The sequence below is a fragment of the Pleuronectes platessa genome, chromosome 19 (assembly GCF_947347685.1).
Source record: "Pleuronectes platessa chromosome 19, fPlePla1.1, whole genome shotgun sequence".
NCBI classification, from domain to species: Eukaryota; Metazoa; Chordata; class Actinopteri; order Pleuronectiformes; family Pleuronectidae; genus Pleuronectes; species Pleuronectes platessa.
This window is the reverse complement of record NC_070644.1, coordinates 16,577,629-16,589,991: the sequence shown is the minus strand read 5'-3', so window position 1 is coordinate 16,589,991 and position 12,363 is coordinate 16,577,629. Positions and strand designations below refer to the sequence as shown.

The 12,363-nt window shown below is 41.6% G+C and overlaps 1 protein-coding gene across 1 annotated transcript in view; it reads right to left on the bottom strand.

Moving 5' to 3' along the window:
* LOC128424524 (poly [ADP-ribose] polymerase tankyrase-1) overlaps positions 1–12,363 on the bottom strand; it is a 65,973-nt gene that overhangs the window by 21,602 nt on the left and 32,008 nt on the right. The window contains exons 7-11 of the mRNA XM_053410732.1: positions 3,602–3,696; positions 3,033–3,099; positions 2,622–2,808; positions 407–528; positions 198–289 (exon numbers count right to left, since the gene is read on the bottom strand). Coding sequence (XP_053266707.1) covers positions 198–289; positions 407–528; positions 2,622–2,808; positions 3,033–3,099; positions 3,602–3,696 — 563 coding nt within the window. The remainder of the gene's footprint in view (positions 1–197; positions 290–406; positions 529–2,621; positions 2,809–3,032; positions 3,100–3,601; positions 3,697–12,363) is intronic.

Sequence of the window (12,363 nt, the reverse complement as noted above, 5' to 3'; positions counted from 1 at the left end):
TCAGATTTATAAGCAGTAAACGATTATTAAAAATGTGTTGATCTTTGTTACGGACGGAATTCAAACTTCTCCTCAACCCTTACAAATACAGTTTCAGTCTAGCAGTACTGGGATCAGCTGGAAACGTCATAATATTCTCATTGTTGTGTTTGCATCCATGTGTGAATAACGATCTTGTGTTGTGCGACAACACTCACTCTTTGTTCTTCTCATTAACGTTGGCACCTTTCCTCAGCAGCAGCTCCGTCACCTGTTTCCTTTTGGGGTGAGGTGACGCCACTGCACAATGCTAACACACACACACACACACACAGAGAGAGGGAGAGAGAGAGAGAGAGAGAACCATAAGGCTTTGTATCTCTGCCGGTGTGTGCGTGTATCTGTGTGTTTGTGTGTTTTGTCTTACTAGTGCGGTCTCGTGTGTGTGAGGATGTTTGAAGTTGATGATCTCCAGCGCCAGCGTCTTCTTGGCCTTGGCCATGTCGGCTTCTCGTGCAGCTTGAAGTAGCGAGTGGCCCTTGAACTCATCTGAGCACAAACACACACACACACACACACACACACACACATACACACACTCGGTGAGATTTCCTGGACATCCTTCCTAGATCACTTCAAAGTTGTTGTTTTTCCCCAGCAACACATGCAACAGTGTGTGTGGCGGAGCTGGAGCGGAAACAAGTGATTATCCCCCTGAGGACGGAAAAATTACAAACAACAAACTACTTTGCTTCAGAAGCGTTTGAGGAAGCATAAAAGAGGAGTCTGCTCGAGTCGGAGCAACAGCCCTCATGCATTTATAATCAGACATTCAGACAAATGGTAAGAGCAGCACAGATGTCACATCAGCTGGGAAATGTGGTCGAGAGGGAAAGAGAGAATCAACAGCACGAAAAAAATTGCTGGTAAATTGGAAGCAGACGCAGCCTCTGCAGTTTATTCTACACGAGAGAGCTGGAGTCATTTTTCATCCCAGTTAGTGAAGCTCACACACCCAGTGGCACCAGAACCTGTTGGGTTTGTGACCCCTGTAAATGATGCAAGGTCTACGTGTGATCCCATTTTACAGGTTAAAACAATATGAGAGATAGATTGTGCAAAACAAAGCAGAGAATTATTTTTGCCCTGAATGGATTGTTTCATTTGAAGGATTTCTGAGACCAATAGTCGAAATGATCCGTCAGCTGATTTGGCCTCAAGACTACAAACAACCAGTATGAAACTTGTAAACCAATCTACCCCACAACCTCTAAAGCTCCTTCATTATTACACGTCTCGTTTGTTTCATCATTCATTAAAGTGAAGAGTTCTATGCTGTGATGACTATTTCTAAGTAAGCACTACCTGACCTTCAAGCTGGTTGTCAGGCAACCTCACAGCAAGAAAATATAAAAATCAAGCTTCCTAAAATGTCACACTTTACTTTTAACAAGCCACCATTGTACTTGGCTCACTCGAATGTCTAAGCAATTACATTTAACGTCTTTCAATTTCGTGATCTGAATTAAATAAATTCTTAACATCAACAAAAACAAACATGTTTTATCCATCCTCAGTATTCCACCTGAATAAAAGGCTTAATGTCAGGGAAAGTAGTTTTCAGTCTGTAGCTCAGCTTCTACCTGAGGAGCTTCCTGGCAGACACAAGGATTTATCTTGTTTACCTTCACTCTGGCTGCAGACATGAAGAGAACACACTGGGGTTCTGAGAGAATGTTTTACTTACACTGCTCGGTTTAACTTGACGTCTATTTAATTAATACATCACATAGCCCCAAATGCTCAATTCATTTATTTCATGCATGAGGATGGAAAGTTTCTGCATCTAAAAAGGCAACTCTTGGGAGAGAATATCAATAAAGTTGATATGTCCTGAGATGAAAAATACATCTCGAGCAGATGTGAATCATCTTGAAATCAAAACAAAACAGAGGTGGCAGCCGCTGAGGTGTCGAGGTCTAAATCTGCTTTTATGACACTATTAATTTAACTTTTCCGAATATTTTCTTCCAAAGAAGAACAAACAACTGCAGGGTACATAATTCAAAATATTTGCACTGTATTACGTTTGGTTGCTGAACCATCCACCTGCATCCAGAGTCACTGTGGTCTGGAAAACTGTTCTAAAAGCATTTGCAAATGTGAACTGGTCTGGCGAAGGCAAGCTACTGTTATGATGAGCAACTGTAAGAAGGAAACTCGGCCAAGGTGACAAAACACCGAAAACAACAATCAGTGACATCACAACCAACCTCCACAGTTCAAAGAAGAATAACTAAAAAGCTGCTGTTTTTCTTCTGTGGTGTTTTATACAAATGCAACTGTACAATAAACTGAATATCAGGATCAGTCGAGATTTCATTATAATCTGCTCAATTTAATGAGCATTTCGAACCTGATTGTTATCAGACGCTGGCATCGGTCTCTCTTCATACCAATAATTCTGCTCCAGGAAACACTATTTAACTGTCTTAATGCTCAGAGACACTGAAATCAACTGTTCCAAACATGACTGGTGCAAACACCCCCTTCCTAAAACAACCTATTCATTAAATCAGCACAGAGATACTTTTAGCAGAGCTCTACGGTGCAGCTGCAGTTTATGTAAGTGCCACACTCACATGTGAGTCTCTCCTTCAGCTCGGGAGTGGGCGCCATGTCCACGGAGCTCTTGCTGTGGCAGTTGAGCAGGGTCGGGTCGGCCCCGTGGCTCAGCAGCAGGGAGCAGACCTCCACCCGGTTTTTAGACGCCGCTTCGTGGAGCGGGGTGAACTGCCACAGATCCATGGCGTTAACACACGCCCCATGCTGCAAGGAAACAACAGGATCAGTGGAGAAGGAAGTGACCGGGAGGAATCATGGCACAGGGTGCAATGTGGAGAGCTATGGAGGAATTAGGCAGTCAAACACTTCAAACACTGCTCAAGGTGTATGTTAGATATACATCTGTCTGGGTTTTATTAACCCAAAAAAAGAATCGCATCAATTAAGGATCAGGATTCATTAAAGACTCAAGTGTTGTTTGTTTATACCTTCAGCAGAAGTTCTGTAACTTCATAGTGTCCATAGGAGCAGGCATTGTGTAGAGGCACCAGACCACTGGGAGAGTCCAACACAAAGGAACGTTGTTATTATCTTCACATCAATTATTCATTCAAACCACATTCTTTACTTCTCCACTCAATTTTTATGTCCTCTGAGGTCCAATAGAGAAGTTTGTAAAAAGATAAAAGAGCCTGAGAATGTGAGCATCTCATATTTTACAAAACCATCTGAGAATTCCTTTCAAAGTCAGAAATGTTAATCGCATTGTGACACTTGATTAAAAAGTCTGTGAATGTCGGTCAGAACAGAATTACTTCAGTCAGTGAATGGTGAATCAAATTTATTCAACAAGCAAGTTACGATGAATAACTGAGGATACATTTGAAAACCTAATCGGATTGGTTGCCATGTTTTTCCTGTTTGAAAGCGACCAGACCCAATCAGAACGCTGCAACTTGATATAAGCCAAATTAAAAGGCTACTTCTATATATTTTAATAATATTTTCCTTTTCCTTATAACTCTTTCTGTCCTTTATTTTGCTTTTGTGTACGTACCCCTTGTCCTTGGCGTGGACATCTGCTCCGTGCTGTAGTAACAGCTGAACTATCCTCACCCTGTTGTATCCTGCTGCCAGGTGGAGTGGGGTGGACTGCAGAGACACAGAAAGAGAAAACAGAAATTAAATGTCGGCCCATATGTTCTTTCTGCGGCGTGACAAGCCAGCGCCATGATTTCATTATCATCAGTCCTGTTTACAAAGAGTGGGTTGAGAAGACACAGGTTTTTTTTTCGCTGAGCATATTTCTTTAAGGCAGGACTTTTCCACGGGGGAATGGGCTTTTCCACTCCTGAATCACTCTTCAGTGACAAAGACCGACTATATTTCCTCTATAAAAGTGATGAAAAGCCACCGTGGTTGGATGTTTTATGATGTGTCTGAGATGAGATGCAGCGTTTCCTCTATACGCTCTTACCCCCGAGCCGGAGTGACACCCAGACGGGAGGAGGAGTGGGCGAGAATGTTCCCATCGTTCAATCATATTCAAATTGATCAACAGAGATTTAAAGTATGATTAGGACTGTGGATTAAGCCATGCACATGCAGCAGGAAGACATGGAACTACGCACAATGTGCAAACAAGACATTTGCTTAATTTTTTACAGTTGCATTAAATACAGTAAATGCCTGAATTTAGGCTAAGTACAGTCCAGACAGTTATTTACGCCGTTACACACTTTTGTTCTCCAGGCTCTGAGCTTCAACACATTCAGTTTGAAACAAACAATGCAGTGTTACATCAAAGTGCCACGTCTCAGCTTTAATTTGAGTGGGTTTACATCAGTATAGACAGAACTGTGTGGGAGATATAGCCCTTTTAACAGGCAGCTCCCAAAAGTTTAGAGTATGAACTTACATTGAAAGAGACGACGGGTCCAAGCCAAGAGCAGAATTACTTTAGAACATTTACAATTCGGGCATCTGTTAAAAGGGCCATAACTCCCACACAGTTCTTTGTACATCTACGTAAACCTACACAAATTACAGCTGAGAATTGGCACTTTAATGCAGCCGACATCGATTTAGTTCAAACTGAAAAATGCTGAAGCACAGACACTGAATCACAAATAAAGTTGTAGCTGTCCATGTCTGTATTTTAGATATAACCACAAATATTCCTCTTTGACACTTAGTACAATTCCAGTGCATCCAATACTTTGCAATGCGACCATAAAAAGGAGATTCATGGCCTCGTGGCTTTGAAACTGCTCGATGCCTTTCAAGAAAATGTTGCAGCAACTACTCAAAATGTCACAGATCCAATCATTTTGGACCAGTGTCATATATTCTTTTAACGAATGTCCAAAAAATATCAAAAGTGGTTGCAACTGTGTGTTTTTTCAGAGAATTTAGCTCCATGCATTCGGATGAGATCTTGAAAGATATATCGTCTTTCGTGATGTGCTCCCTCAGCTCGACTCGGCGGAGGAGCAGCAGCGGAGCGGAGAGGCGGATGGTTCCACAGATGGTTCACTCGTACAAGATGTGACAATGTCGTCGCGAGGAGCAGAACACGGCTCACGAGTTAGTCATAACCCTCGTTCTGCATTATGCAGCGTCGTTCTGTGTCTGTGTTCTTGTTACTGCAAATTGTTGCGAATATAAATAAACAGGGTAAAAAAACACTGAGGCGTTAATCAGGTCCTTAAACGCTTGGTACCAGTGAGTCATCTTCTCACACGCACACACACACACACAAGGATACATAAATGCACGCAAACACAGTCACACGTGCTGCTGCATCACTCTGTTGTTGCCAGGGTCAGACTAGTTTAAGCTCCACCTCCTCAATCTGTGTTCATGTATATTTATGTGTGTGCATGCTCGTGTGTACGTGTGTGTGTGTGGGTGTGTCCCGTGTGTGTCCCATGTGTGTGTGTGTGTGTGTGTGTGTGTGTGTGTGTGTGTGTGTGTGTGTGTGTGTGTGTGTGAGTGAGACCTCTGCCTCTAAAGGTCTTGTATTGAATTCTCCACACAGAAGCTTATTGGGATTGAAGTCATAACAAAAACTGCTCCCTCCGAAATGTATATTACGCTCCTCTGACCTCAGAAGCCACAGACCAGTCACAGTAATAATCACAAGCATCACCCATATATCTAGTGTCTGACTCGTCATGCATCCTCCAACTCTTCCCCACTGCGGCCTGTTGTTTTCCTAAAGCTCTAAACTGCCATTTTACGAAGCACAGCTGCAGGTTTTTTCATTAGTTTTTACTACGCCCTCGGCCTTATAATGAGTTCCTTTTTAATTAATGCTCTTTAAATAAGAACAACCGTGCAGCAGCCGTGGAACAGCGAAGGGAGATGAAGGTTTTCACGTGTGCTCGTCTTTACACAGGCACAATAGTTCTGCTGGTGACAAAACAACGAGCGCGGTGAAGGTCAAACGAGGCTGTTAACACAAGCGCCTGAAACAACAAACCTCCAGTGGATTCCACTGTACACAACAGACGTTTGTATTTACTGTACAGAGAAATATGAGGATGAGAAAAACACTCTGATTCACTCAGTTTTACTTCGATAGTACTTCCACTCTATTTACATTGATGGCACTGTCACTCCATATTATACTTGTGTATTCCATATATTGCTATTTTCAGAATAAACATGGCTAATTGGAAATAGTGCTGTTTGCATGCAAGTCAAACTACACACATTTGCCCCATCTCAGTGGCCTTTAAGAAATTAGCTGTATAAATAAAGTTTATTATTGTAATTATTATTATTGTAGCTTATCTGTAGTGCTATTTAGCCAAGCGCTGATTATCAAATTAATTAATTAGCAATTGCAATACAAACTGTGTCTCAATTCACGGGCTGCATCCCTCCAAAGCCTAGCCCAGAGACTTCGCTGTCCCAACTTCGAAGGCTCCGACAAATGTTTCCTTCCTTCCTGGGGCAACATATCCCATGATTCATTGTGCTTCAGTAAGTGACAAACTGTTTTTCAAAAAGGTAATGGTGGCAAAAAGCGAGGCAAAAAAAGGTCAGAAGAATTAATTTTTAAATGTAAGTAAACCACCGAAAAGCTAAAGGTACACATCAACCGAAGACCATTTTTGTCTGTAGCTTTTTTGCAAGGCGAAGGCTGTAATGTCAGAGTTGTGTAGACTGGGACCTCTGAAGTACACGGCTGCTGAACTGGGACATCGCTATAACTTGTATATTTGTGAATTTAAGAGGTGTTACTAAAAATTTATTTTGCATTCTTTAACATAGCTTCACTAGTTACATCCAGACTTTACGCTGAGATAAGCTAACCACCGCTAGCTTTGTATGTAGCACACAAACATGAAAGGAATATTGATCCTTTCATCTAACTCTTGGCAGAACCTTGTCGGAGCAGATGATTAATTAATCTCTTAAAGTGTAGGAATGTTTACTAATTATTTTCCTGAGTGTCTGTTGATTAAATCCAGTTTTTAGTTTGATGTAGTGGATGTTTGGTACCTGAGTCGTACCTGTTTATTTCCCTCTGTCCCTAATGTCCTCTCAGACTTGATGAAATATGTCGCCCGGGAGTGAGACCCGGTGGACTATATTTCAAAACAGATGCAATCGGCACTTACACAAGCAGACTGAGAGTGAACAATGGCAATAAAGAAAAAAAATAATACCCTGTTGTGTTTTAATCATCTAAAAGCTTTCTTTGTGGACCGGGGAGAGTGAGGAGGGGAAGACGGGAGGAGGAAGATGAAAGAGGAAAACGAATGAAGCAGGAAGCGAGAGGAGCGATGCGGAGGGTTCGTTCAAGCTTGGATGGAAAAAAATACTAATCTCGTTTTCCCTCGGTGGCATTTATCTTTTTTTAATTCATCCCTCTCCTCTCAATGGAAATACATTTGCATCCGATGGTCGCAGTAAATTCAAAGAGTCGACCCGGTTTTGCTTATGTGATCATCAAACATCACAGACAATCACTAATATCAAAAATGCAAATTGCATATTTTTGATTTAACAGACCATTTGAAAACACATGGAGTGTGTAATCTGCTGTTATTTCTGTCTTTGTTTCCATTTTTCTTAAATCTCTCTCTCTCTCCCCCTCCCTCTATCTCTCTCTCTCTCTCTCACGACCCTATCAAGTTGTTCCCATGACAACGGTGACTGCTAGCTGTCAGCAGTTGCCATAGCAATGAAACATGATCTATCTGGGAGGGTGAAAGGAAACATTTGGACCATTTTGTCTAGTATTGTGTGTGTGTGTGTGTGTGTGTGTGTGTGTGTATGTGTGTATGTGTGTGTGTGCGTGCCTGTATGTTATTCCTTAGGTTTTCCTTGCAGGTAGCAGACCTGTTTCACTCTTATCAACATAACTCTGTGAACTGCACTGAAGCTTTAGTGTTGTACATCGCCTGAAGTCGTGTAAATGTGAGAACACAACACTGCAAAAAGAAGTACAAGCAAATAATGTAACCATGGAGCAGAGACCATTCCAGTTGTGTGATATGATTCAACTTAAATCAAAGACCAGTTTAATTTGGGTTATTTTATACATCCTATTATACCAAAGACTTCTGCGTAAACAGGATCTTCACAACAACTTACAATCTTATTTTTTTGGCAGGGGAAATCGTGGAAGACACCCGGTGTAATAAATAACTGTCTGTACCTGCACTGAAACAAAATATATAAACCTTTCACACACTGTGGCGTAGATGGGATCTGCAGCGTGGGTTTGAGCATCAATCAGTAAATGAACGCACGCTGAGGTCATAAATATCTTCTCCTGTGAGAAATGCTGTGGAGATTCGGCACGATCAATCCGCCGGTGGACAGAAAGACAGGATGCATCTTGTAGAAATGACTCAGACACTCATCTAATTGCCATGTACTAGAGTGTCTTATTGACAGATTGTAATGTAGTGTAATGATACTGAGCTAATTAAACAGTAAATTAGATTATCTGCTACAGAGTGTTTCAGGAAGTTCACTGGGTTGTTTCAAATACGGGTGTATTTCACAATAAAGCCAAATAATGCCTGATGTTTTAACACCAGGACGAATCAGTCCAAACATTCTCCACTTCAAATTTAGACAAATCTTACACTACATTCTATAATGTGTTTACACTTTAAAATGAGGTCGAGGGTCAGTAAGTTAAATACAATATAATAAATGATTACCTTAGTTAAAAACACAGAACATTAAAGTAGAGAAAAAATAAATCTAATGGTCTTTTAGCTGTAGATGGATGCACTGGAAAACACGAGCAGTGTCAGAAGGCTGCATCTATGAACTTAATTGCAAATCTACAGGCTATTCCTCTGCATAGCGCACACAGACACACAGATACACAGACACAGACACACAGATACACAGACACAGAGAGGAAGCTGTTGCCAGGTCAGCGGAGCCAACAGCTTGGCAGATAAATAACCTACAGCTAGATTTCTCATCCCTTGCTCTCCATGCACACGCAAGCACACCTCAGCCATCACCTGTCTATCTGCTCATCCTCCCGACTAAAAACTAAGGTGAGGGCTCGATGGAAAGTTTAAAGCCCAGTGGCTCAAAAAGTAGAACTCCAGGATAATGCAGCTTGAAAATGACACACAGTTTCCTGCTCGAGTCAGTGTTATGTTTAAACTGTCAGTCACATCCTAGAAGCAGGAAAAGAAAGTTCAGATGCTACATCCAATGCCAATGCTTTTAAAATTACTTATTGCAATATCTGAGCATGATGGTGTTAAAACTATCAGGAATTTTCCATCAATAGCGAATGCTTGTTAACTTAGATTTAATTTCATTATCAAACCTTTATGACAAAGACATCTAATTGAGGCTTGATGTATATATATATATATTTGAATGAATGTAGGTCTTTTAATTGGGAACCACAGATTGGGACACCTGATTCTTAATGATGAAGTATCTGCGAACCCACAAGCTGCAACTGCATACGTCTTCCTCAGACAGCAGCACGCCACGGGCCTACATGAGCGTAAGAGGTTAAATTTGTCACTGCCAAAACTTTATTAAAACTTTTCCATACCCTATTTGTCATCTGCCATCTGAACGGTTAACAAATGCCTCTGGATATTTTCCTTCTGTGTTTCAGAGGAGCCGAAGTGTATTATCTCTCAGACAGGGCATGGGGTTACATTTACAAACACACACAAAACGCCGCTCTGCAAATCCCCCCCCACCCCTCCAGACCCAGACCGGCTCAATTCACAGTCACTCTTTCAGCCTTGTGCGAGTTCAGCTGGATTTGTAAACTTCAGCAAACTTTTGCAGAGACAAGAGCCACGGTGGCCTCGATTCTGATCTGCCAACACACCAGGATCAGAGGGACACCTACAGAGGAGGAGAGTTTCCAGGCAAGCTGACACATTTCCAATACGGATCGAGACAACAGCACTAGGATAAAAAAAAATAAACCTCTTTTAGTTGTAGAGTCAAAGCTCAGGAAATGGCTGTCCTTGAATTTCAAGATTATTGTATTACTTAAATAAAGGCATTGGAGTGAATAAATGTTTCTATTTTTCCATTATCTTCCACTTACAATTTTTCTTTTTCAAATTTTTTTTACGAATTTCAAGAGAAATGACCCATGAGAATGCAAATCAATGTTTATTTTCATCTGGAGCACTTTAAAATACAAAAATTGGAAATATGGCACATCCGTTATTTTCCAGCATCACCATCTACTCGTCGCCCCACACTGATCTGTTTACATCTGCAACTATCTTTGGTCTTCAGGTGAGTGAGTTTCATTCATTTGTTATTTTTAAACCTAAATTATTGGCCAAGTCAAACTATTTTCTTGATTGTGTCTCATTAACGTTACCTTGTTGTCAGTGTCAGGGTTTCACAGCAAAGTGCGAGTCCGAGCCAGAGTTAAAAACGAACCAGTCCCGAGCCATTTTCTCCCACTTCAAATATCTCTATAAAGTCTATTTCTGAAAAGTTCCCTCTCGGAGATACATGTTTTTTTCCACGAGATAAGAATGGCGAGCCCTGCCAGTTGGCGTGGGGCTCCCAGCACGATGAGATCGCATAATCAACATTTAAACAAGACTTCAATGAAAGACTTTCTCTTTCTCATTCCTCTCCCTCTGTGAATCTGAATCTCGCTCTTGCTCTCCCCTTGTCGGTTTCTTTGATGTGGGCGCCAGCTAGGACACGAGTGTGTGCAGCGATTCTCACTGGTGAAATACAGATCTGAAAATTCACAATATTCATAAATACCCTCGCACACAAACAAATGCAAACACACATTCACAACAGATGGAGCTCGACAGAGTCCAAAACATGAAAACGAACACAAAACTGAGTTTCCAGCAGAGCTACTGACAGTCAGAGTTGCTGATGCATGTAAAAAGGGAATGGTGGAAAACCTGAGTATGCAGTGAGAGGAAGTAATGCCTGCAGGAGTGTGTATGTGCATGTCAGTCCATGATGTGTTGAAGACTAGTTTGCGTTTTAGACAGTTTAAATGAGGAGGTTTTGGCCGTTCCTCACTTTCAGACGCATGTTTCAAAAGGTTGAGGATATGGTTCAAATCAATTTAAATGCATTATCATAATTAAGGCAGTACATCGATCCATTAGTGTCCCCACGACTACTGTGTGCAGTGTGCTTGTTTGTGAGCGTGCATCGATGCGTGTGTGTGTGTGTGTGTGTGTGAGTGCGTTTGTCTAAATGTGTATGTGTATGGGAGTAAGCGGTAGGTTTCAATAGAGGCAGCTAGAAAACACTCTGCACTCAGATGTGCTAACAATATCCCACTCTGATGGGCCCTCAATCATTTGATCATCACACACACACACACACACACACACACACACACACACACACACACACACACACACACACACACACACACACACACACACACACACACACACACACACACACACACACACACACACACACACACACACACACACACACACACACACACACACACAGAGAGGATGCTGTTACACTGCTGGTACTGCCTATGAGAACGAGAAGCTCTTGCTCGAATTAGAGCTGTAAAGGAAATAAAAAAATTTCCAGAAGAAATGGGTTCATACACTGCTTTCCAAATGTATGTGGACACAGCATCTATATAGTGGTCAGGGGGGTTCGCATAGCTTTTGCCAACTATGTCGTTCACTCTCTCCCTCTCTCTCTCTCTCTCTATCTATCTTGTTTGCTCCCCCTCTGTCCTCCTGAGTGTGAGCTGTGTACAAGCTGAGCGTTTTAATTCACAGAGAGGCGTCTGCAATCAGCGCTTATGCTCCAGATCCATTTGCACATGTGCTTGCGTCTGTGTGTGTGTGTGTGTGTGTGTGTGTGTGTGTGTGTGTGTGTGTGTGTGTGTGTGTGTGTGTGTGTGTGTGTGTGTAACGGAGAGCTTGTGTCACTTCTAATTAAATCAAAGAGAGGAGAAAAGGGAGGAGGGGAGTGGAGAGAGACAGCGAGAGAGAAGGAAGCGGCTCTTGTTTAAGTTTAGGAGAAACATCATCATTATTATCAAACACTAAGATTCTGCTGTGCTCGGTTTTCGCTGTAATTATCTGAGTCTCACAACGATTTTCTCCTGGAATCGGCTGAGAGATGCTCAACGTGTCGACCAATATTCAACTAGCAAAATATGTAGTGAACACTTGATAAAGTCGTATATTAATTACGTTTATAATATAATTATCTGTGACTTTATATCTTTATACCACGGAACACACAAGTGTGTGTTTGAACCTTTTAATCAACAAAAACACACAACTCATGCTTGTTTATTATGATAAGTATCAGTTATCGGTAACT